The 25,279-nt window shown below is 36.8% G+C and overlaps 1 protein-coding gene across 3 annotated transcripts in view; it reads left to right on the forward strand.

Moving 5' to 3' along the window:
• Positions 1–25,279, forward strand: part of RAPH1 (Ras association (RalGDS/AF-6) and pleckstrin homology domains 1) — a 97,708-nt gene that overhangs the window by 38,145 nt on the left and 34,284 nt on the right. For 2 of the 3 annotated variants that reach the window (XM_032637445.1, XM_032637446.1), the window contains exons 2-6: positions 2,388–2,507; positions 6,749–6,854; positions 7,678–8,183; positions 19,230–19,310; positions 24,708–24,782. In XM_032637445.1, coding sequence (XP_032493336.1) covers positions 2,388–2,507; positions 6,749–6,854; positions 7,678–8,183; positions 19,230–19,310; positions 24,708–24,782 — 888 coding nt within the window. The remainder of the gene's footprint in view (positions 1–2,387; positions 2,508–6,748; positions 6,855–7,677; positions 8,184–19,229; positions 19,311–24,707; positions 24,783–25,279) is intronic. The other variant, XM_032637444.1, reaches the window with a different exon arrangement.

Raw genomic sequence — 25,279 nt, forward strand, 5'->3', positions numbered from 1 at the left:
CTGCCTATGTTTTCCTCTAAGAGTTTGATAGTTTCTGGCCTTACATTTAGGTCTTTAATCCATCTTGAGCTTATTTTTGTGTATGGTGTTAGGGAGTGATCTAATCTCATACTTTTACATGTAGCTGTCCAGTTTTCCCAGCACCATTTATTGAAGAGGCTGTCCTTTCTCCACTGTACATTCCTGCCACCTTTATCAAAGATAAGGTGTCCATATGTGCGTGGGTTTATCTCTGGGCTTTCTCTCCTGTTCCATTGATCTATCTTTCTGTTTTTGTGCCAGTACCATACTGTCTTCATTACTGTAGCTTTGTAGTATAGTCTGAAGTCAGGGAGCCTGATTCCTCCAGCTCCATTTTTCGTTCTCAAGATTGCTTTGGCTATTCGGGGTCTTTTGTGTTTCCATACAAATTGCGAACTTTTTTGTTCTAGTTCTGTGAAAAATGCCAGTGGTAGTTTGATAGGGATTGCATTGAATCTGTAGATTGCTTTGGGTAGTAGAGTCATTTTCACAATGTTGATTCTTCCCATCCAAGAACATGGTATATCTCTCCATCTATTTGTATCATCTTTAATTTCTTTCATCAGTGTCTTATAATTTTCTGCATGCAGGTCTTTTGTCTCCTTAGGTAGGTTTATTCCTAGATATTTTATTCTTTTTGTTGCAATGGTAAATGGGAGTGTTTTCCTGATTTCACTTTCAGATTTTTCATCATTAGTATATAGGAATGCCAGAGATTTCTGTGCATTAATTTTGTATCCTGCTACTTTACCAAATTCATTGATTAGGTCTAGTAGTTTTCTGGTAGCATCTTTAGGGTTCTCTATGTATAGTATCATGTCATCTGCAAACAGTGACAGCTTTACTTCTTCTTTTCCTATTTGGATTCCTTTTATTTCCTTTTCTTCTCTGATTGCTGTGGCTAAAACTTCCAAAACTATGTTGAATAAGAGTGGTGAGAGTGGGCAACCTTGTCTTGTTCCTGATCTTAGTGGAAATGCTTTCAGTTTTTCACCATTGAGGATGATGTTTGCTGTGGGCTTGTCATATATGGCCTTTATTATGTTGAGGAAAGTTCCCTCTGTGCCTACTTTCTGCAGGGTTTTTATCATAAATGGGTGTTGAATTTTGTCGAAAGCTTTCTCTGCATCTATTGAGATGATCATACGGTTTTTCTCCTTCAGTTCGTTAATATGGTTTATCACATTGATAGAATTGCGTATATTGAAGAATCCTTGCATTCCTGGAATAAACCCCACTTGATCATGGTGTATAGATTAATCTTACTTTAAGAATTTTAAGTATCTGGTCAGTGATTGATCTTACTTTGTTTCGTGTAATCTTTTCCTCCTTTCACAAAATAATATGCAAGTTCCGTGTCAGATATCACGTTATTTTCTTAGTGGGAAGAAAGAAAATATCTCTTCTTTCAAAGGACTTAACACGTGAAAAGTCATCACATGTAGGAAATTTTGTATATGAATTTCATGTTTTCAATTCCTGTTTTCTATTTGAATTCTAGTTCCTTGAATTTTGTAGGGACTGATAGGGAAGTTAGTAAAAGACAAATGGGGTAGAAAGTAAGAGTAAGATAGAAGGAAGAACTAATTCAACAAACTGAACTAGATTAAAGGTTTTTGCTTTGTCTTTTCTCCGAAATGCTTTTTGGACTAAGGTTCTCATGATACATACTTAATTTGAGCAAATTTTTACAGAATAAATAATAACTTGCTCATTGAAGTCTTCTGAGATTTTTTTTTCTGTGGTGTTTGGGGGTGTTGCAGGATCTATTAGTGGAAAGAACTGTACTACTGTAATATCCTGTGATTAATGGGAGTGGTCTGTGATTTAAAAATCATGGTTGTGGGCTTCCCAGGTGGCGCAGTGGTTGAGAGTCCGCCTGCCGATGCAGGGGACACGGGTTCGTGCCCTGGTCCGGGAAGATCCCACGTGCCACAGAGCGGCTGGGCCCGTGAGCCACAGCTGCTGAGCCTGCGCGTCCAGAGCCTGTGCTCCGCAGCGGGAGAGGCCGCAACAGTGAGAGGCCCGCGTACTGCAAAAAAAATTAAAATAAAATGAAAATCATTGCTGTAAAGCAACTATACTCCAATAAAAATTTTTTTTAAAAAATCATCATTACTTGTGATTCTGGTTATAATCTGATACAGTTTGTTCTTCTTTCAGAATTTCCTAAAAATTTGAGACTTAATTGCTCATTTCTACTCACTTGTTAACCTTGTCTCCACTTAGGATTTCGTTTCCTTTTATAATATAATCTCTAGTTTTTAAAGTTTGACTCCAGAGAGTTGCGACATGTATCAGAGCATACACTGCATGATTTTTCAAGTTCAGTAGTTATTCATTATACACAAATATCTGTATTTCAGATGGAGCAGCTGTCAGATGAAGAAATTGACCATGGTGCTGAAGAAGACAGTGACAAGGAAGATCAGGACCTGGACAAAATGTTTGGAGCCTGGCTGGGGGAGCTAGACAAACTCACTCAGGTTAGAAATTGTGCTTGAAAAACTGGTTGAGGATTTTAAGTCATCACTATGTGCTAAAACTTTACTGTGTAGACATGAGGATATGAATATAGTTTATATTTTAAAATACTGCTATAAAGGGAAAATGTCCAAAACATTAACAAGTAAATGAATAGTGACTCTAGAACACAAGATATTGTCTTCTGTGGTTATTTTAAGGAGTTAAAAAAAAATGCTTTTGACAGAGGTTCTGTGCATCTAGAGGGATTTCTTAAAATCTGTTTCATAAATTGAGTTGCTGCCTAAAAAGTTTTAAAGCCTAAAATGTAAAAATCTAAATTTTAGCAAATCCTATTCTATAACTTAGTGAGTATGAACACATTTTACAATATAAATAATATCCTCACATGCAGATATTTTCTATTACATGATTCCAGAATACTGACAAAATTTCATCCCCGGCTGCATTTGAAAACAGTGGCAGAGCTTTTTCATTTTGTTTTATTGGATCTTCGGTTTTAAAAAAAAAAGAATGACTTTACCCTCCAAACCAGGTCACTTTTTAGAATAAAAGCGTATACTATTACAACCCCAGTTATTAATACATTATATTCAATATATATGAAGATAGTTATGTTTATTAAAACAACGTTAACTTTATGACAATGGGAAAGAACATTAGAACAAAACTTATTTTCACTCATACTTAAATATTATCTCCGGGAAGAATTTTTGTGTAAATTGCTAAGTATGAGATTTGTTAACCAGTAGAAAAGTAGGTGGTAAGGTGGAAACTTAAAGTACTAGTTTGTTTCTGTATCTCTTTCTATAGCAGTCTGGGATTGAGACTGAGAAACTCTTCATGTAATTCTTACTAGATCATTTTGAAAAGCAGACATGTTTGTGACCACAGCCTGTTAATGACGAATTTTGAGAAGAACGCTTTCAATCTTGCTAGGATTTCATAAGGATCATGCTCTTCATCTCCTATCAGAAGAAATAACAGTATTTGTGGTGATAAAGGTCTTTTATGTAGTTACCAAACCATTTCAGTTTAATTCTTAATTTTTTTTTTAAAAAGTGATTTTGGCATGGAGATGATGACTAGGCTATGCAGTTCTATGCTGAGGAGAAAAAGGAAAGAGGAAGGAAAGAAGAGGAAATAGAAAATGATAATGCTTGAAGGAAAGTATATGAGGGCCAGCTGTTATGTGTGGGGTTTCCTTTTTTTTTTTTGGCCATGCTGCGTGGCTTGTAGGATCTCAGTTCCCTGACCAGGGATTGAACCCAGGCCACAGCAGTGAAAGCCCAGAATCCTAACCACTTGGTCACCAGGGAATTCCCAGGGGTTTCCTTGACTGTGGGTTTTATTGTCCATCCCCGGAATCCTAACCACTTGGTCACCAGGGAACTCCCAGGGGTTTCCTTGACTGTGGGTTTTATTGTCCATCTCTGGAGAGGGGCCAAAAAAGAGCAAAGACAGGTAAATATCAGTTCAGCCACTCTGGGTGGAGTAGACTCCATGCTACTCCACTGTAGATGGCATTTCTACTGAATACAATAAAACCTTGTATTCTTCCCTATATTTTAAATTCCCTGACATACAGATGTGAAGAGCCATTCATCAAAAAAGTTGGCTCCTAAACTAATGCTGTGACAGTTCTTTTTTTATGTATGAAGCTGTCTTTAGAGAGAAAACAGGTTAAAACTATTGCATAACATGGCTCGCTGCTAGCAAGTTGCTTTTTAACACTTCAGAAATTTTCAAAAAATATTTTACTTACTAACTTGGTGGCTGAAACTTAAATTGTTTATTTCCTCATTTTAGTTAACTACAGAGTCATCTGTGCACCTGTATTACCCAAATGATGTTAATGGATTTTCAACTTTATATTAAATCAGTTTTAAGTGATTGTTGAATCATCTGAAATTGTTTGCAAAATTTTATATGTATTTGCATTTTTCTGGAAGAAGGTTCATGGCTTTTATCACATTCTCAATGACCTCCACTCCCACCCTGACTCCACCCCCTGCCAAAAAAAAATGTTAAAAACCCACTCTACTAGATTACCCATTTCTTGGCATCAAGGAGTATTTCTTATTATTTCCCTTTTTGCCCCAGCACCATGGACACAGCAGATAATTATAATAAGTATTTGTTTATTTGAACTGATGAATAGATTGAGTTTTAATATGTTTTCAATTATATTCAGGTTTTACTGAAAACATTACCTACATACTATTCTTCATTTCCACTTAGAGAAGGAGGATTAGGCCTTAAATTGCAGCAGAAGATTTTGGTTTGAGGTTAAAGGAGAATTTCCTAGCTGTTTCCCGAAACTTTGAAATAAGACACTGAATGGCTGTGGATCTCCTTCAGATGATAGCTTTAAAAACTGGATGTTACAATAGCCCAGAGATGAAAACAACCTAAGTGCCCATCATCAGATGAATGGATAAAGAAGATGTGGCACATATATACAATGGAATATTACTCAGCCATAAAAAGAAACGAAATTGAGCTATTTGTAATGAGGTGGATAGACCTAGAGTCTGTCATACAGAGTGAAGTAAGTCAGAAAGAGAAAGACAAATACCGTATGCTAACACATATATATATGGAATTTAAGAAAAAAAAATGTCATGAAGAACCTAGGGGTAAGACAGGAATAAAGGCACAGACCTACTGGAGAACGGACTTGAGGATATGGGGAGGGGGAAGGGTGAGCTGTGACAAAGCGAGAGAGAGGCATGGACATATATACACTACCAAACGTAAGGTAGATAGCCAGTGGGAAGCAGCCGCATAGCACAGGGAGATCAGCTCAGTGCTTTGTGACCGCCTGGAGGGGTGGGATAGGGAGGGTGGGAGGGAGGGAGACGCAAGAGGGAAGAGATATGGGAACATATGTATATGTATAATTGATTCACTTTGTTATAAAGCAGAAACTAGCACACCATTGTAAAGCAATTATACCCCAATAAAGATGTTAAAAAAACAAAAAAACAAAAATTGGATGGACACTATCTAAATGGATTCACTTGAAACAAATGAGTAAAGATAGCATTCTAATCTAATTCCATGATTGTACAAATAGACTATTCAGCATTCTTTTTCATTTGAAATCTTTTGATAATTATAAAGAGAAATTAAAATTTTAAAAGACTAATCGTAATATTTACAAATTTATTTAAATAGACACTAAATAGCTATTGACCCTTTCCCTGAATTTCTCTGTTGTAAACGCCTTATCTTCCTTATTGTAGAAAGGTTGGAGAGAAAAAAAGTGTCATTTAAAAAGATGGTGAGTTGGGACTTCCCTGGTGGTCCAGTGGTAAAGAATCCACCTTAACAGTGCAGGGGACGCGGGTTTGATCCCTGGTCAGGGAACTGAGATCCCACATGCCACGGGGTAACTAAGCCTGCATGCCACAACTACTGAGCTCACGCACCTCAACTAGAGAAGAGAAAACCCGCACGCCACAACTAGGGAGAAGCCTGCATGCTGCAACAAAAGATCCTGCATGCCTCAACGAAGATCCCGCATGCCACAGCTAAGACCTGATGCAGCCAAAAATAAATAAATTAAATAAATAAATAATTTAAAAATCTTAAAAATAAAAAGGTGGTGAGTTAACTTACAAGACACCCTACCCTGAAGTTCAGTGTGATTGAAGACTTAATCACAGGCAGTATAGCTGGTTACAGTTTGCCCTCACCTTAGTAGAGCTTGCAAAGAACAAGGACATTCCATCATTGTTTGAAGTTGTAGCCATTAAGATCTAGGGTCTCATAATTTTGAGTCCAGAATTGTGCCTTATCTCCAGGGTAATTCATTCCAAGAATGAGGCTCTGTTGGACCAAAAACAAATTCCTTTGAGGAGAGAGAAAACAGAATTCTCTGCATTATTTCTTATCTTACCATGCCCATATTCATGTACCTAGCTTATTTTATAGTGAATTTATGTAAAACGACCTCAGTCACTATACTTGATGTATTCAATATTTGGAAAGATATTTACTCCAAACTGTAACTATCTCAAGTGCCTTAAGTAAGTATATATCTAAAAATTGAAGAAACTATAGCCAAAATGATATGAAAACCAATTATACTTTTCCTTAATGCTATTACTCAGAAGAACTTTGGTTGTATTAACTATTATGTGACAGTTCACTTAATCATAAAGAAAAACTTTATTCATCTTTTTATTATAATTGAAGCCTGAATTTAATATGACTTCTTAAACTTTGTTTTTTAAAGAGTTTGGATTCTGACAAGCCCACGGAACCAATAAAAAGATCTCCTCTTCGCCAGGAAACAAACATGGCCAATTTTTCTTATCGTTTCTCCATATACAACTTGAATGGTAAGATGTAATTGGAAATAAAATGTAAAACAGTATATTAAGTTATATAATGTAGAAATAATACAGTAACAATTACAAATAGCTCAATATAAAAACCATATATGCATAACTTGACTGAATTCTTATATTTCTTGATTTGTACATTTTATTACTAATTCAAATCGTCACAGAAAAAAACAAACTGGAACATAACTAAAATAGTTTTCTAGTTGAGTTATTAATAATTGACAAAGTACATACTCAGGTAGAATCCTACAGCAAACTTAATTGCATTGTTGTATTTTCACTGGAATAAAGTCCAGTGAAAGTGAAGTTACTTGTTATTAATTTAAAACCAGCCCCTCTGGCCTTTATTTAATGAACTCTACCTAGTCAGCTTTTAGTTCTTGGAACTGACATTTCAATCTGTAATTTTTTTAGGGCTTAACATTTCTCTTTTTATGCCCTCAGATCTTTAGGTATTAACATCTCCACCAGGGCAATGGTCATATTAACAACTTAGAGCCTCTGGTAGAAAATTGCATGGGGGATGTGGTTAAAACCATGGAACAGTGTACAATTTTTCCATTATTTTTATCTTTCAACTCATAATTTTATTCTCCTCTGATTACTACAAATCTTAAAAGATGGACTCTTTGCTTCTAAAATTTTCTCTTGGAATTTAAAACAAAAAACTGTTAGAAATCCTGTATTTGATAGGCGTTAGGCCCAATAGGATGAATTTGTTTGCTTTTCCCCTGGCATTCATTAACTGATTTATAATAGAATGTATAAATTCTAATTCATTGTGTTCTGGAAACATCATGTATGTTGTTCATTGCAGAAGCTCTGAATCAGGGAGAGACTGTGGATCTGGATGCCCTAATGGCCGATCTTTGCTCAATAGAGCAGGAGCTCAGCAGTTTTGGTGCAGGAAATAGTAAGCGTCAAATCACAGAAACAAAAGCCACTCAGAAGTTACCTGCTAGCCGACATACATCAAAACATGGCACCTTGAAGGGATTGTCTTCTTCGTCTAATAGGATAACTAAACCGTCTCATGCCAACTACTCCCTGGATGACATCACTGCACAATTAGAACAGGCCTCCTTGAGCATGGATGAGGCTGCTCAGCAGTCTGTACTAGAAGGTACTAAGTCCTTAGTAACTAATCAGCACAGGAGAACAGCGTCAGCGGGCACAGTGAGTGATGCTGAAGTACGCTCTATTAGTAACTCCTCTCGTTCAAGCATCACTTCTGCAGCCTCTAGCATGGACTCTTTGGATATTGATAAAGTAACACGCCCTCAAGAACTGGATTTGACACATCAGGGGCAGCCGATTACTGAGGTAAGTGGATGGAACTTTCTTCCCTGGTATTTCAGTATTACAATAAGGAAGAAATGATATTTTAAAAATGCAGTTCTAATCAACTTTCCTGTTTTTTCTACATTTAAAGTTTGTCAAGAATACCTCTGAGCTAAACTTTAAAATCAGACTACAGAATATATTACCAGATATAGCAGTATCATAAAGATGATTAAGAAGAGATTTAGTTTCTTCAGTTTTATTCTTGTGACTATTTGAAGTCCTTAAATTAATGTCAGTTGTATCACATGATTAAAAAACTTGAAATATATTTAATGATATTTTGTAAAGTTATGATAGCTATTAAGCTGAAATAATTGCTTTCTAATATATGTTTGTTACAAAATAACCATTTGAGAAAATGACTCATATCCCCATTATAATTCTCCCAGATTCTAGCTCTCAGGGTTTACTCCATTTTATTGTCAAAGAGTTGGTGTGATGTAGTGAAAAGAGCCACTGGGCTTGGAATTGGAAAACTTGGTTCCAAGTGTTTCATTACCCATCAGACCTACATGAGTTGTTCAGTCTTTGTGAACTTCAATTTCTCATAAGTAAAGTGGAGCTAATAGTACATGGTCTACCTTCCTCATACGGTGGTTCAGAGAATCAGAAGTGATATAATATGCATGAACAGATTTTAAAAGAGGAAGTTTTTCTGGATGTGATGGGGTGAGGGTAAGGAATGGATCTGTGATAAAATAAGTTTAGTAAAAGCTGAGCTTGATGAAGATGAATTCTTTATTGAGTTTTTTTTCATCAAGGAGAAGGCAATTTTGTTATAAGGCAGCAGCAAGAAAGAAGAAAACCTATGGGGCAGAATAAAGCCAGCCTTCCATTCAGCTTATATATATAGTGCTCTCTAATACAGGGTAAAATAATTTATATTAATCAGTACTAAGGTAAAATCTTATAAAACATTGTTTAAGGAATTGCAGAGAAATTCAAAATTTACACCTGTTACTCAATATTATTGATTTTCCCACCATTGATTTAACTCATTAGGTTAATTTCCATCCATCAGTAACTCTTGGTATCCACTAGTACTTTGTTCTAGGCGCTGTGGAGCACAAAAGAAGCATGAATCATGGTAGTTTGGAGATAAATTTAAGTTTTATTGCTTGTAAAGAAAGTTAGCAAATTACATCAAAGAGTAAACTTTCATTTATTTAAAATGAAACTTTTCTAAGCGGTATATATTCTATAGAGAACTTGAAAACTTATTTCTGCCTTATGATACCTGGGCATTATATTTAGCACCAGCTACTTAGCATGCATCACTTATATCTTTTAGGCTTACCTGTTGGGAAATGAGCAATATTTTATTAGGGATGAGCTTGTTTGGTTATTCTGTGTTTTGTGTGTTGATATTCCTTCTTTCCAATCAGATTATTTTGAGTTGGGTCAAAATGCATGAGGACAGGTTATGAACTAATTGAGAATCTTGGTGTGTATGTGTGTGTTTCCATCTGTAAAATATACTCATTATAAAGTTCACTCTGTAAAGTACACTCATTATAAGTAACAATTGAAGAGCAAACAAAGTAAAAAGTGAAGTCTTCTAGCAAACACTTCACACAGTATCTAGTGGTATCCATGGGCAAGGATACCAGTGTTCAATGGTATAATATTTAATATAAGACTTTAGTATAAGGTTTGGTGAGTAAGCCAGCAAAAAGCAGGGAAAGGAGTTAAAAGTCTTCTCTGTCCAGCCTGTTCTTTTGCCTTGCCCAGGTGGGTAGAAAAGTGGCTTAACAAATCTGGAACTTGTTTCAATGTACTTTTTTTTGGATCTAGTCTGTTCTAATGCAAATCAAGAAAACTAAGGGAGGCTTGCTAGATCCCAAACCAGTGTATCAAATTACCACCAGACTCAAATACAATTTTTTAAAAAATACTTTAGTTTTGCATGCATGGAGTTAAAGAGTCATATAGTTCTAGGGACTTCCCTGTTGGCACAGCAGTTAAGAATCCACCTGCCAATGCAGGGGGCAGGGTTCAATCCCTGGTCTGGGAAGATCCCACATGCCGCGGAGCAACTAAGCCTGTGTGCCACAACTAGTGAGCCTGTGCTCTAGAGCCCGCGAGCCACAACTACTGAAGCCTGCAGTGTGCTCCGCAACAAGAGAAGCCACCGCAATGAGAAACCTGTGCACCGCAACGAAGAGTAGCCCCCCCCCGCCTCAACTAGTTAAAGCCCGCACGCAGCAACGAAGACCCAATGCAGCCAAAAATTTAAAAAAATAATAAATAAATTAGTTTAAAAAACAGTCATATAGTTCTAAAGAGACTTGTTACCAAAAAAACTTTGCTACACGTGCACACACACACTCATGCACCCTGTATTCTGCTCGCAGAGGTAAGTGCTTTCTCCTCTTTCAGCTGATTCTTAGTGTATTTACCTATCATTAAATCTATAAGTATATCGCTATTTCTTGATTTTTTTTTCAGTTGTATGTATTACCTACTGTCTTCTCACTTTGGAAATTAGGATATAGTGCTCCTTAGACAGTTCTCCTCTTTTCTCCCCTCCCTTACCCCATCCTTAGAATATATTTTGGTTGGGTAACTATTCAGTGTTTATATTATCATGTCTGTATACATGCAATTTACTGCTAAACTGTATATACTTCTGTTACATTTCCTTTTGGGGACATTACCTTTTGCTTTTCCTGGAATTAAGAATTGTCTTTAGATTTCAAAATAGCTTTTTGTATGTTTATCACTATTTCTACTCCAAACTTTCTCCCAGTTGATTAAATCTCTTACTTGGTTTGAACAAAATTGGTGTTCTATTAATTTCATCTTCTTAAAGTTCTTCTTCGTCTTTTGTAGTCTTTATTCTAGTATCATTCTTAGGTCTTTTCTCTCAGGTGGGTAAGCTTCTCCAGAGAAGATTCTTCCAATCCCCTGCATGGAGGGCATATGCTTGGCTGCCAATGCTTTAGCACTCATTTGGGAAAGAAGGCATGGGATGTGGAGTGGTCCTTAACACAACCTTCCATTTAATCCTTTTAGGTCAAGGCTATTGACATCTGGGCTACATAATTCTTTGTTGTGGGAGCTATCCTGTGCATTGTAGGATGTTTAGCAGCATCCCTGGCATCTACCCACTAGGTGCCAGTACTACATACATCCCTCCAGTTGTGACAAGTAGAAATGTCTCCAGACATTGCTGCATGTTCCCTGTGAGGCAAAATCGCCCCCATTTGAGAATCACTGTGTAAGTAGAAAGGGTTAATAATAGCAGGTCTGAGCCCTTTTTTTCATGGGAAATGACCTTGGATTTTCCTTCTCCTGGCATTCTTTACTAGAAACTTGATTAATGAATATATAACGTATCCAGGTAATATTGTTTATTGTAAATTGATGCTGATTGGTGAGTGCATATGGATCAGGAAGACTGTGAGTGAACTATAGAAGCCTGTGAAAAGACACTGAACTTGACTCCTGTTGTGCAATGTGTGACTCTTGTAGGTAAGCATGAACATATCCCTCCAGGGGCCCTGGAACCTACACTCATTGGCTGTTAAAATATGCTCCTGGTTCCTGTGGAGCATGGAGTTTCCCTAAGCCAGGGTGATTTCTGTACTTATTCACATGATCTCTTTCTCTTACAGCATTGGGTCCAAAAAAGGCCCCTGGTGGGCTGTATAAACCCCTTCTGAAGATAGCGTGCCTCATGCTAGCATGCTGTCTTTGTCTTTGTCTTTCTGCAGAACTAAATGAACCTGGTGCCAAGCTGTGGTCTTTGGGGTCCTATGAATGAATATCAGTCTGAACCTGAGACTGCTGCTGGTGGCAGGAAAGGAGGAAATCTGGGAATTAACTGCTTTCTTAAATATGCTTTCAACCAGTCCTGCTTTTAGTCCCACCTTCATTCACTTCTGCTGATTCTGGAGTCATTTGAGGCTACAGAATGTAAACTGGGGTGCTCCTCTGCTTTTCTCCAGTGCTGGCTTAGCATTCAGCTTTCCTTGGGCCTGCTGAGTGTCTTTTTTACCACTCAGCCATATGCTTTCTGGCTTCCAAATTTTTGTCATGTCGTCTTATGAGTTTGTCTTTAAAACGGCAGCAACAACCAAACCCTTTATCTTTGTTTTAGTGAGATTTGGGGAGGGATTGGAACTACCTCATTGGCCATTCACAGTCTCCTTTTCATGTCTACTGTCTCTTGACCTTGGAGTGCCCCAAGGTGCAGTCCTCAGACTACCTTTCTATCTGTATCTACTCCTTTTGTGGTCTTAAACACTGACAACTCCCAAATTTTAATACCCTATCATTTATTTAAGGCACATTTCCCCCCCTACATCTTAGTCCCTCTAAAAACAATGATTCTCAACTGGGAGCTATTTTGTCCCCCAGAAGACGTTTTTGGCTGTCAGTGATAGAAGGGTGCTCCTGGCATCTGGTGGGTAGGGGCCAGGGGTGCTGCTAAAATCCTGCAATGCACAGGACAGCCTCCACAGCAAACAAGTATCTGACCCAAAATAGTGCCAAGATTGAGGAGCCATGTTCTAAAGCAGGTGGCATCGGTCAGTCACTGTCAGCAAGATGGCAATTACTTTGTGTTGTGTGAAGCTGTCTGTTGACAGTTTCTGATAAAGATCAAGAAATACCAGCACTAAATCATCTTAGATTCAAGGGAATACAGGTTTCTTTAGCCAGTGCCTCTCCCCTGAACTCCAGGCTCATGCATCCTATTTCTAATCAGTATCTCTATTTGGTTATCTAATAGGTAACTCAGATTTAACTGGTCTAAAACTGAAGCCCTGATTTTTTTCTCCCAAACTTATTCCTCCTGCAGTCTTCTCCATCTCAGTTAATGGCTATTCTGTCCTTCCAGTTCATCAAGCAAAATGCTTGGAGTCCTTATCTCCTTCTCTTTTTTTCCCCCCCACCCTGCTTCCAATCCAGCAGCCAGTTCTGTTGCCTTAACTTCAGATTATATCCAGAATTTGATCACTTCTCACCACCTTCACTGCCACCAAGCCAACCCTGTCTTGATATAGATTTTTGCAGTAGCTTCCCGATTAGTCTTCTGTGTTCACTGTTCCCTTAACAGTCTGTTATCCACATGTCAGCCAGAGTGGTCCTATTAAAGGTAAGTCAGATCTTGCCCCTCCTCCTTTCAAACCCAAAGGCTTTGTATCTTACTCAGTATAAACCCAAAATCCCTACAATGGCCTGCAGGGCCTTACCAGATCTGCTTTCCTGTTGCCTGCTCCTGTATTCCTTTCTTTCCTCCCTCCCTTACTCTGTCAGCCATACTGCCTCCCAGTTGTTCGTTGCCAGAAGTCAGAGCTTGCCTCAGAGCCTTTTCGTTTGTCCCCCTGCCTGGATGCCCTTCCCTGTGATAGTACCCCTTTACTACCTTTAGGGATTTGCTCAAAAGTCACTTTCCCAGTGAGGCCTTCTGTGATCACCCTATTTTAAAATTGAACTCCTCTTCCTCTGCCCTGTGATACTTTTTATCTCCCTTTTCTGCTTTATATTTCTCTTTATTTTATCACCATTTAAAATACTATATATTTTACTTTTTTAAAAAATGTATTTATTTATGTGTATATGTATGTTTGGCTGCGGTGGGTCTTCATCGCTGCATGCAGGCTTTCTCTAGTTGCGGCGAGCAGGGGCTACTCTTCATTGCGGTGCGCGGGCTTCTCATTGCAGTGTCTTCTCGTTGTGGAGCACGGGCTCTAGGGCCACGGACTTCGGTAGTTGTGGCATGCAGGCTCAGTAGTTGTGGCTCGCGGGTTCTAGAGCACAGGCTCAGTAGTTGTGGCGCATGGGCTTAGTTGTTCCGCGGCATGTGGGATCTTCCCAGACCAGGGCTTGAATACGTGCCCCCTGCATTGGCAGGTGGATTCTTAACTACTGTGCCACCAGGGAAGTCCTTTACTTCTTTTATTTTGCTCATCTGTCTTCTCCCACTTGAATGTGAGGTCCAGGCGGAGAGGAAATTTTTGAAAAATTTCTTTGATTCCTGATGTGTCTTTAGCACCTAGAACATTATTTGGCTCGTAAGAAGCAGTCAGATATTTGAATGAGCGTTTAAATATATGCACATGTTCAATCCATCTTTGTCTAGAAGTCTTGCACTCTAAAATTATCAGCAATTATTTTCTTTCAAGGTAGTGGGCGGAGTGCCATGAGTGAAGTAATATGTAAAAATTCTGATAGTGAAACTTTTTTTTTAGACCCCACTAAGTTCTTTAGAGGAAGTAATTATACCTGTTTTAAGAAACCTAGGACAGAATAGTTACTTGCACTGAAGTTTGGTGATACAAATACCAGTTGGAAAAATCAATTTGAGATTGGTACTATTTCGTCTTGGGGATGTGGGTATTCAAACTACCCATTCAAAAATAAATAATTCTGTGGCTTATCTTTCTGCCTCCTTGCTCTCTGAAGCCAGCAGGGATAGGCACAGTATAATTTCATATCAGGGAGGGTATGTCTTTTTCCCCTCCTTTCTCTTTCTTGACTTTTGTTGAAATACTGTGCTTCCAGGCACTTCACATATGTTTATTTCATTTAAGCTTCCTGCTATCCCTTTGGTACGGGCATTATTCCAAAGAAGAGATTAAGTAGGTCAAATAACTGGGAAGTCTATATTTGAATTCCAAAACTACATTTGCCTCCCAACTTTTATCAGTATCTTAAAAATAAAGTGAAGCTGATTATCAAAAATGATTATTCCCTGAATGTTAAAGAATGCTTTAAGCATAAAAATATTTTCCATGGATAAACGTAAAAATGAATTACAGAATAATTTTAGTTAGTATTCTTATGAAATCCATCAGTAATGTTCATTTGCTAGGTTTTTAAAATTAGAATTCATTGTAGTTGAAGTAAATTAGGGCTCTTTATATCTAAAGCAATGTGAAATAAATGTTGCAGCTGACTTGCTGGTACTTTTATGCACATTAACTGATAAAACAATAATTTTTAATAAGACAGCAGTTTTCAAATTTAAATAGTAATTTCATGTTATAAATTTTATATAAAGTAGGGTCTACTGATAAAAGGTTAGTGCTAAAATATACCTGTATATTTATTTTCTGGTGGGATTTAAGCGAATGATTCCTCTGAATTTGGAATTTTATACACATAAATGTGTTTTTAAAGTGAAAATACTTTTAGAAGCTTTTACTGAAGTTTATGGTAGATTCAAAAAGTTTTGCTGAATCTTTAAGAATATTTGATGATCGTATTATAAATATTTTGATAGGAAAGATTCCCTAAATATCTGAGTTACTAAAACTTTTCAGTGGTATATATTTTTTCCTTATGTACGTAGGGCTTTTTAAATGAAATATTTCATGGATACACCATTATAACTTGTGATATGCAACACAGCATATCATAGCTTCAGGGCAATTCCTTTACTTCTTTTACTTTCCCGAACTATTTCAGGAATTAATGTGTGCAGAAATTTTGAGGTATTGGAAAGAAAACAGCAATTGTGTTGTACTATCAGGTAGCATTGGCATTGAAGTCCCAAATTATTCTTAGAAAACAACCTTTTGCTCTGAAGTATTAACCAGGTGGGAGCATAGGGCTTTCTGAAACTTTAAGAGGCCTACATATCTAAAAGATTGGGGTTATTAATTATTACAGCTACATTTCGCCTAAAATTCTAGTGGCTATGTTGCTACATCTCACTGAAATTTATTCACGTGTACCAACTTGGTGTTTAATTCTAGATTTCACTGGCCTAGTGAGATTAATAAAAGGAATAGGTATCAGATGAAAGAAGAACTGAAGATTGGTGAAAGCCAGGGGAAAAGCCTGGTCATCACTCATAGACACTTTTCAGACACACCACCCGGTCAACACTGGCATATATGCCCTGATCCTTATTGTGTGGGTTTCTTAGAAATATATGCAGTGTTTCCTTGAGGAAGTGAAAACGCATCTTTATTTGGTTTTAAGTCTGTTTTGTTTTTCTTCTCTGTTTTGTTTTGTGTTGGGAGAGCTGGTAAAGGACCTTATACTGGCTGTATAATGGCCAGTTACATATCTAGGAGAGGAATAAACAGAAGAGGGGGAAAAAGAGAAAATAATATCAGCTACTATATTGAGTGCTTATTCTGTGTTGGGCATTGTGCTTTACATGCCTAACACACTGAATCTGTACAGTGCCTTGTGGAATAGGTACCATTACCTCTATTTTACAATGAAAGGAACTAAGGCAGAGTGACTAAATAACTTTCCCAAGGGTTTGAACCCAGACAGTCAGCAATACCTTGCTGTTTCATCACAGAATTGAAGGAGGATCAAGACAAGGCTAGACTGGCCAGTGCTTCTCAGATCCAGACCTAGAGACAGAACTACATGGGCAGTAGAAAAAAGGCAAAGAGATTTATGCAGCAACATCCCCATCTTGTGGTGTTTTAGTATATTCCCGAATATATTGTTAAAATTTAACAGCTATAAGCTAGCTCTAATCTAAATGAATTGAGGCTTAAATAAAATTCAGATGATGGCTGGTGGTTTCCCACTTTTGATATAATAGTAATGTAATTATTACTCATTAATGTTTATAGCAACTTTTGGAGATAAATGCTGTCATTACACCATTTTACACATGAGGAAACAGGTTAAATAATAAGCCCAGAGTCGCATTGCCAGGAAACGACTGAGCTGGGTCTTGAAACAGGCCCTCTGGCCGCAGGGTCTGGATTCTTAACCATCACGCTATATTTATTTTTAATGTTTGCGAAGAGCATATACACATATCAGTAAGAGATGATGAACGTTTTATTGAAGCATTAATGTGTGTTCACAAACCTCCACTTTCCTCCAGTTGTTATCTAAGGTGTGCGCTACCAGAACGAAGTGTTTTATTTTGTAACCATGGTTTTGGTAGAAGGTCATTTCTTGATTATGGTTGGGCTCCTGTGTTCAGATCAGTGCTTCTCTATACATCCTCCCCCCACAAGATTCTGGCTCGTAAATGGTACTTTTAACACGTTACAGATTCAGTTCAAGAAAGCAGTGATCCATAACTTGCTTTGCAGAGATTTGTGGAGAGTTTTTGAGAGATTGATAGAGAACGTGATAGCTTTATAACAAATGAAAGATTTTGAAACTGAGAAGGTATGGAGCAAAGTTTGTGTGCAGAATTGACCTTCACATTCACTTCTCGTATGTGTTTTGAGCACAGCTTTTAGATTTATGAAAGTAGTGATGAAGAAAAGATAAAAATTTGATTTGGGAAGATAACTTTTTTGTAGTATTTAAATATTTTATGGAAATGGAACCTATTTAACGTTAAAGAAATGATTTCTATCATTGCATAATCCGTTTTCATCTTTATTAAGGTAACAACATTTAGTCTTTGTTTGCATATGTACTGTTTTCTATTGTCTTTGTTACTTCCCATATGTATATTCATTTTGGGTAAGGATATGTTGAATTTTAATAATATAATGTTCCATCATACTGTTTAACATGGCATATAGGCAGCCATCTCTTGTTGAACACCTTGGATTGTGATTTTTTTTTAACTAACCAATAAGTGTTTAGAAATATGATGGGAGCTTGTGTGAGATTGAGCCTAGAGAGAATATATATTTTTTAAACTTTTTATTTTGAAATAATGTCAAATTTACAAAAATTTGAAAGAATAGTACAAAGAACTCATGAAACTCTTTACTCATGTTCACTAATTTTTAACGTTTTGCCACACTTTATTTTTTATGTATATACATTTTTTTCCTGAACCATTTGAGAGTTGGTTGCATTTATCATGCCTTTTTAGCCCTTAATACTTAAGTCTTTATTTCCTAAAAATGAGGATAATGGCATTATAGATTTGATAGGCCTCCCATTGATGCAGTGATTGACACAGCGCTATAGGATATGTTGACTGAGAAAATGTATAGAGGGGAAAGCAAAAACAGTCTTGATCTGGCCAAGCAAGTGGCATGAAGGCCAAGAAGTAATAGTTATTCATACATTCCATAAGTATTGGAGCACCTAGACACTGTGATGGGCTGTAAGGGATAAAACTATGAACATAATACACGACGTCCTTAGGAGATTATAATTTATTGTCTGAGGAAAGGGGTGTCAATACAGACAACCAAAGAAGCAATTTTAGTACAGTGAGTAAAGTACTATGATATGAAAGACAGACACCTTGGTTAAAAGGTCATTGATGACTTTGAGAATGAATAACAGAATGCATTACAACTCAAAGGATGAAGACTTTGGAGAAGAAAGGCGGATGCTAGATTGCAGGGAATTAAGGGATAAGTGCAAGAGGTACACCGTAGCTGAATTCAAAAGTAAAAAATAATGAAAGTAAAAAATAATAGTTTAACAAGAGGAGGGTACCCAGAAGAATTGAATGTTTTTCTGTCCTTCTCAGCCCCAGTAAGCTAGACCAGTTGAGTATCAGAGACTGAGATATTAGAAGGGGAATGAGTGGGATCTAGGACATGGTTAGCTTTGGAGGGGAAAAAAGGGTATTTACTCATGTAGAAGTGGAGAGAAGGATGAGAATATGGGTGTAGTTGTAGGATACATTTTAGGGATGAAGATCCTCATGATAGATGCGATTTTCTTAGAAATGGGAGGAAGTGAGGTCATAGGAAGAGGTTGAAGGATGAAACCAGGAAGTTGAAGAACTTGGAAACTGCTTGTTCCCTCTAAGAACAAGCTTAGAGGGAATGACTTAGAGAGGAGAAAAGATTAAGAGTACTGCTAAAGAACAGTTAAGGCCCAGTTGGGGTTCAGTATGAATTGGTACTGGACACACTCTTTTTGTGTAGTTCTCCGATAGAGCTCTACTGTCCAGAAGGAGAGTGAGGTTATCCTTAAATTATCAAGGGTTAGGATCATCTGGTTCTTAGCTTTTCTATTTTTGCACAGTATAATGAGGTGCATGCAACTTTTCATTACTATTTTGTTTCAGTGATTCATTTCAGTGATCATTTTCTCTTCCTGCATGATAATGAGAACTGCCCTTTTCCACCTCCTTTACCTATCATTTTCTTCCTTCCTGCATTTTCACAGCATGCTATTTCTCTGAGATGTCCCAGCAAGCAGGCCAAGCGTCATATTGACTTCACAGAAGAACAGGCTGAGCTGACACCTGTAAGTTCTGTAAACATGTCCATTGGGACTACTCAAATTTTATTAGTGAAGAGGAATGCATTCTCTAGAACTCCTGATGGTGAAACCTTGTCATATATCTCAATTTTTTGAACACAAACAAAGCTTAATAAATAAGCAGAAACAAATGAGCAACTGTATGATACAGTATTATTGAATGTTAAAACTCATGGTAAGAGTATGTTGGTGGTTGTATATCTGGTATAGAGAAATTTTATATCAGAACCTTTTTTATTAAGCTAAGGGCTTCTGTAAATTTCTCAAGATATTACTAAATTTAGCTGTTCTTCAGAATGGGGATATCAAGTGTAATGACTCTTCTGCACTGATGCTTAACAGAAAACCTAATTTCTTCAAAAATGTATCCTCTGGTCAGTGGTTGACACACCTGGATGCTTCAGAGCTGCGCTGTTCCAAACGGTAGCCACTAGCCACAAGAGGCTATTAAGCACTTCAAATGTTAATCCAAATTGAGATGTGCTATAAAGATAAAAACACATACTGGATTTTGAAGACTCAGTATGAATAAAAGAATAAAATAAAGGATGCTAATATTAGTTTATTTCATCATTTTCTTTTTACTTTTTTAAAAAAGTGGTTACTAGAAAACTTTAAATTACATTTGTAGTTCATATTATATTTCCATTAGACAGTGCTGCTTCAGAGTCATCTATGAAGCATTAAAAAAAAAAAAAAAGTCCCTGACCCGCACGCAGTTGAATCAGATTCCCTCTGACCTTCCCTTCTCCCCTCCTTCCCTTCCTCCCTCCCTTCCTTCCTTCCTATCCTTTAAAAATACTGGTAGTAACCCAGTGAATTGATTCCACAACCCACTAATGGGTTATATCCTGCTTAGTGAAAAACACTTCTCCAGCCTTACCTTTGGCCCCTCCCCTACATTCTTAAGCATCAGCCACTCGTACTTTAATATTTGCATTGTCATCTACTTGTCTCTTCCGCCCAGGCAGCAGTTCTCAGTCCTTTCAGTCCCAATACCCCTATTTTATAACAGATAATTTATAGCAATACTTTTACTATCCCAAATGAAATTCATAGATAATATAACTTACCTACATACCTGTTTTTGTTTTTTTAGTGAATTTAATGCCCTAACACCTAGTATGAAGGAGAAATAGCCAAAAATAATTTATAATATTATAATGTATCTTTCAGGTTTTAAATTATTGGCCATTTAAAAACTGTACTAAAAGACACAATGAAATAGTCAAATCCTATACTTATTTATAAGTATAATAAGTATAATAAGTATAATAATAACTTTGGATTTAAGAAAAGTGAGATCAGAAGTCATTTTTACAGGAAAAACAAAGCAGAAATATGGGTGGACCCAGAATTAAAACATGTTATGGCACATAATAGCAGACAAAACGTTCCTGTATATGGTAATTTTATAAAGGGAAATAACCTTAAAAGAAGTAGGGATAATGTGCTGACACAATTTATAGATTGCCAAAGAAAAGAAAACGGTGAAGTACAAAATTCTTGCAAATAAGATGATGCTTATTTATAATTGTAGTGACAAAATTATTCCCTGCCTTGTAGTGTGGGATGAGGTAGTGATAAAATGATTTTTATATTTGACTTTTTACATTACGGATTTCTCATTGTGCTATATTTTAAATAATTCTGAAAGATATAGTAATTGAAATATTTTAAAATAATCTGTGTTAATGAAACTCAGTGAAATTCCTGCCTTTCATGTCTTTTCATTAATTTAACAGTATCTGGTTCTTAATTCTGTTAAAAGGAATATCAGTTCTCTCCTATCATTTATTTGCATGTGACAGAGTGCACACTGATACTACCAGTTCTCATATTGGCAAATCTTACTTCAAGCTGGGTTTCCATTGGTGAAATGATTTTCCAACATAATGAATAATTCTTGGTAAATGTTGAATGGGAATTAAGTGCAGGCTTCCCTCAATTTATTTTACATGGTAAATAGCATTCCTGGAAGAGTCACTGAATATCAAAACTATATAGAAATACTTTGTTCTTATGTGTAAAATGGAGTTACTGAGTTCTAAACTCAGATTGTTATCAACAGGAATTCCCATCTATAATAAGGACATTAAAAATTCATGTGTGATGTGGGACTTGTTATTATATGACATTGTTCCGTGCTTGCAGGGCATCTAGCATTTCTGACTTCCCTCCTCATAAATACCAGTAATGCCCCCCTCCTCCTCATTGTGACAGCCCAAAATATCCCCAGCTTTTTATGAAATGCCTCCTTGAGGGAAGCACCACCCAAGTTGAGAACCACTGATATCTCCCTTTGCTCTGTCTCTACCCTCCACCCCCCCCACAGCTGCCTCCTACTCATCCTCCAGGACTCTAGGCCTTTTCAGAAGTACTTTGCTGAGCCCCTAATTTGGGTTTAGACACTGCCTCTACCTCTTACTTGCTCCTATACCACTTAACATACTGTATTATAGTTGTCAGTTATCTCCCTATTAGACTCTAAACTCTGTGAGAGCAGGGAGTGCCTTTGCATCTCCAGTGCCTGGCCTGGTTCCAGGTTCAGTGCTGAATAAATAGTGAATAAATGAAAAAAGGAGGGAAATAGACGAGAGAGAGAAAATGGGCTAATACACCAGTGAAATGGATTAAAAATAGGCTACTGACTTTGTGTTGTTAGTGGTAAATAAAAGAAAATATAAGAAGGCCCTATTTAAATGAAGCTATGTGCATTTTTGTTACGAGCCACGTGTACCAAGACTGAGGCTGATTTGACAGTGTGCCCAGAACACTGTGTCTTTCCCTTTTCTCAGTCCTCCACCTGCACTCCACTCTCCTCATCCCTCTCGCATCTTTCTCCAGTAACCAGTTCTCGGCCACCAGCACCTCCCTCCTGAGCAATTCTAGAGCACTGTGTGACGGGCGCCAGTAGGGGAAGGAAGATAAGGCATTTATTGAAGGAAGGTGTTAGCTGCTTGTGGTTTCTAGATTTTCATTTTTTTCTGCTACAAATACCTGTAGCTTAGAGGGAACGTGGAGCCCTGGCCAGTGGTGAAGCAGTGCATGGCTGAGTGACTGTCCCAAACACAAAGGGGTTATGATCTTGTTCAGCTACTGCTTGTAGTCTCATTTTTTTAGATGTGTTTTTGGGGGTCACCAACCATTAATGATTATCCTCTTTTTATTTTAAGGTATTTAAACCTTTCAGTATTTTAAAATCAGTAACTTCTACTTCTGGGTCTTTAAACAAATACAGTTAGATAATATTGTTTCTTACTGATCAGATATAGATTTTTTTAGTGATTTGAAGTCTTGAGGTGATTTGAGTTTGAAGACTGAGTAAATTTTGTAAGATCTTTTTTTTTAAGTTTAAACTTGAATTTAATGTCTAGAATTATATTTACCAAAGAATAGTTTGTTTCGATGGCCTCAAGCAGAATTTTTTTTTAATTTGAAAAATAATTATCTGAATATAGATATTCTACTCATTTGGGGGATCTTTATCTGAGAAAGTAACTTTTATGAGTAAGACAAATAGGACTAGATTTTCAAGAAATTATTTTCTATATGTTCCACATAATTACATAAGAATACGTTTTTCCCATTATATATGAATAACAAAAAATGAATGAGAATAAGAGCAATGAAAGTTATAGTTGCTCTTTTTAATTGTCCTTCTCAGTTTTCTTCCTGGTCTTAGCTGATTGCTAACCTCAAATTAAATTCAATTTTCAGAAATTTCTGCTTACCTGGCGTTTTTATAGGTGAGCCAACTAATCTTTGCCTTCAGGGGATTATACCATCTAGGTAAATGAGGACCTAGAGATAATTTTCTCCGTTCTTATTATTGTTTGACCTTTTAGTGCTAATATTGATGAAAATGTCCAGTTTTTGTTTTAAATCTTAGGGTTTTTTTTTTTTTTTTTTTTTTTTTAGTGTTTTTTTTGTTTTGTTTTGTTTGTTTTTGCGGTACACGGGCCTCTCACTGTTGTGGCCTCTCCCGTTGCGGAGCACAGGCTCCGGACGCACAGGTTCAGTGGCCATGGCTCACAGGCCCAGCCACTCCGCAGCATGTGGGATCTTCCCGGACTGGGGCACGAACCCGTGTCCCCTGCATCGGCAGGCGGACTCCCAACCACTGCGCCACCAGGGAAGCCCTTAGGGTTTTTTTGTTTGTTTGTTTTGTTTTTTGTTTTTTTCCCCCCCAGGAGTAGGTGAAAGGGGCAGGTATGCTTGTAAGGTTCATCTTGAACTAAAAGCTAAAAAAAAAATACAGGCAGTGACACACAGTATAGCAAACCCAACACAACATGGTGCAGATATGAGCAAAGATTAAGTTAATATTATTTTCTGTAACAGTGTTTTAATTTTGAAGTAGTGTATCTTGTTATCTGTGACAACGAACTTTATGAGAGTAGGTGCTGTTCTAGTATTTCTCTCCAAAACATTTGTTTCTCAAGAATAACTTGATATATATACTTAGATTTATAAAATATAATATTATAGAATACTTTCTATAACTCCACTTAGCTGTGCCATGCATTGTTTTAAATGGTGGTTAGTAACTACATAACATTAAAAAATAAATACTAACTTAGAATTATTTAGGAATAAGCAAGTCTGAATTACACATATATCAAAACAGCAGCAATTTATACTATATGAGTTTAATAAATACAGTTGCAAAAGCATAACTTACAATGTGTTACTAAAAAGGTTTTAAAGGGGAAGAGGACAGTTAGGGACTATGTATTCACAAATCATTTTTATGAAAATATACTAATTGAATTAATTTAACCAATTTAAGGGAAAACACTTCATAATATTTTGTTTATATCATTCATTTGCTATACAAGTCCTTTACTTGGGCAACACAGTACTGTTAATACTGATATAATGAGTGAATTAATAAAATTTTACTGAAAACACGTGATACCATTAGGCAAAATATTTATGGACATTTTTCCTCTTGGTGTGGCTATCATTGATTTGGTCAGAAATACTTGCAAAAGTTTTAAAACTGAGGAAGGAATAGGGATAGTCATTCGTCTTTGACACCTGTTTATTTGTGCTGTGTGCACAGCACTCAGAAGCACAGCCCTAAAGGACAAATTGCTCTGTGATCTTTGCAGGGTGTGATCCATTTTCCCAGAGCTGAGGGGTCAGCGGGAGTGGGCTAGGGCATGCCTGCTGGCAAAGGTGGTATCTTTCCCTCCCCCTCCTTTTCTTTTTCTTTTTTTAAATTTGGTCATATTTCATTGAGTTTAGGTAAAATATGAAATTAATGGTAGAGAATCATTCTTGCTTTGTCAACGTTATATTTTAAACACATAAAACCTCCACTGACTTCTATTGCCTTTTTTTTTGTTTGTTTTTCTCTCTCTTTTTCTGCACAAGCACTCCTATCTGGACAGGGAAACCTCCCTTCTTCTGAGAAACATTGCAGGAAAACCTTCTCATTTGCTGACCAAGGTGATACTTCTTCTTCCACCTGCATGTAAATATTTATTGCCTTATAGGTAGAATGTAATTTCTGTTTTTGACTGTGCTCTCAGATTTCTCAGGTTGTGCTTTCTTATTTTTGCACCTTTGTTCTTAATACAGGTATTTTTTTCTCTTACTGAAGGTAATTATTTACTGATCTTAATAACTATCAGAAAATACTGAGAGTAGAAAATATTTTCAGTAATTTTTCACTAGTTTTTAACTTCCGTAAATACCTGACAGCCTGCCCAAGTGTGTTGGCACTTTTTCTAGTTTAACATTGTATTTAATTTTGAAGTCTGAAAATCATTGTTTAATTTTAACTTACTTCTAATGGTCATCCGTGCTGTGAGGTACTTTAGCAAACTTTGTTTTTTAATTTTTGTTTATATTATCAATGCCTCATTTAATTAAACATTTATTTATATAAACAGAATCTTACTTTACATTAGTTTAATCAAATTGGAAGAGAAGGCTGCAATTTA

Source organism: Phocoena sinus, chromosome 7 (assembly GCF_008692025.1).
Source record: "Phocoena sinus isolate mPhoSin1 chromosome 7, mPhoSin1.pri, whole genome shotgun sequence".
NCBI lineage: Eukaryota > Metazoa > Chordata > Mammalia > Artiodactyla > Phocoenidae > Phocoena > Phocoena sinus.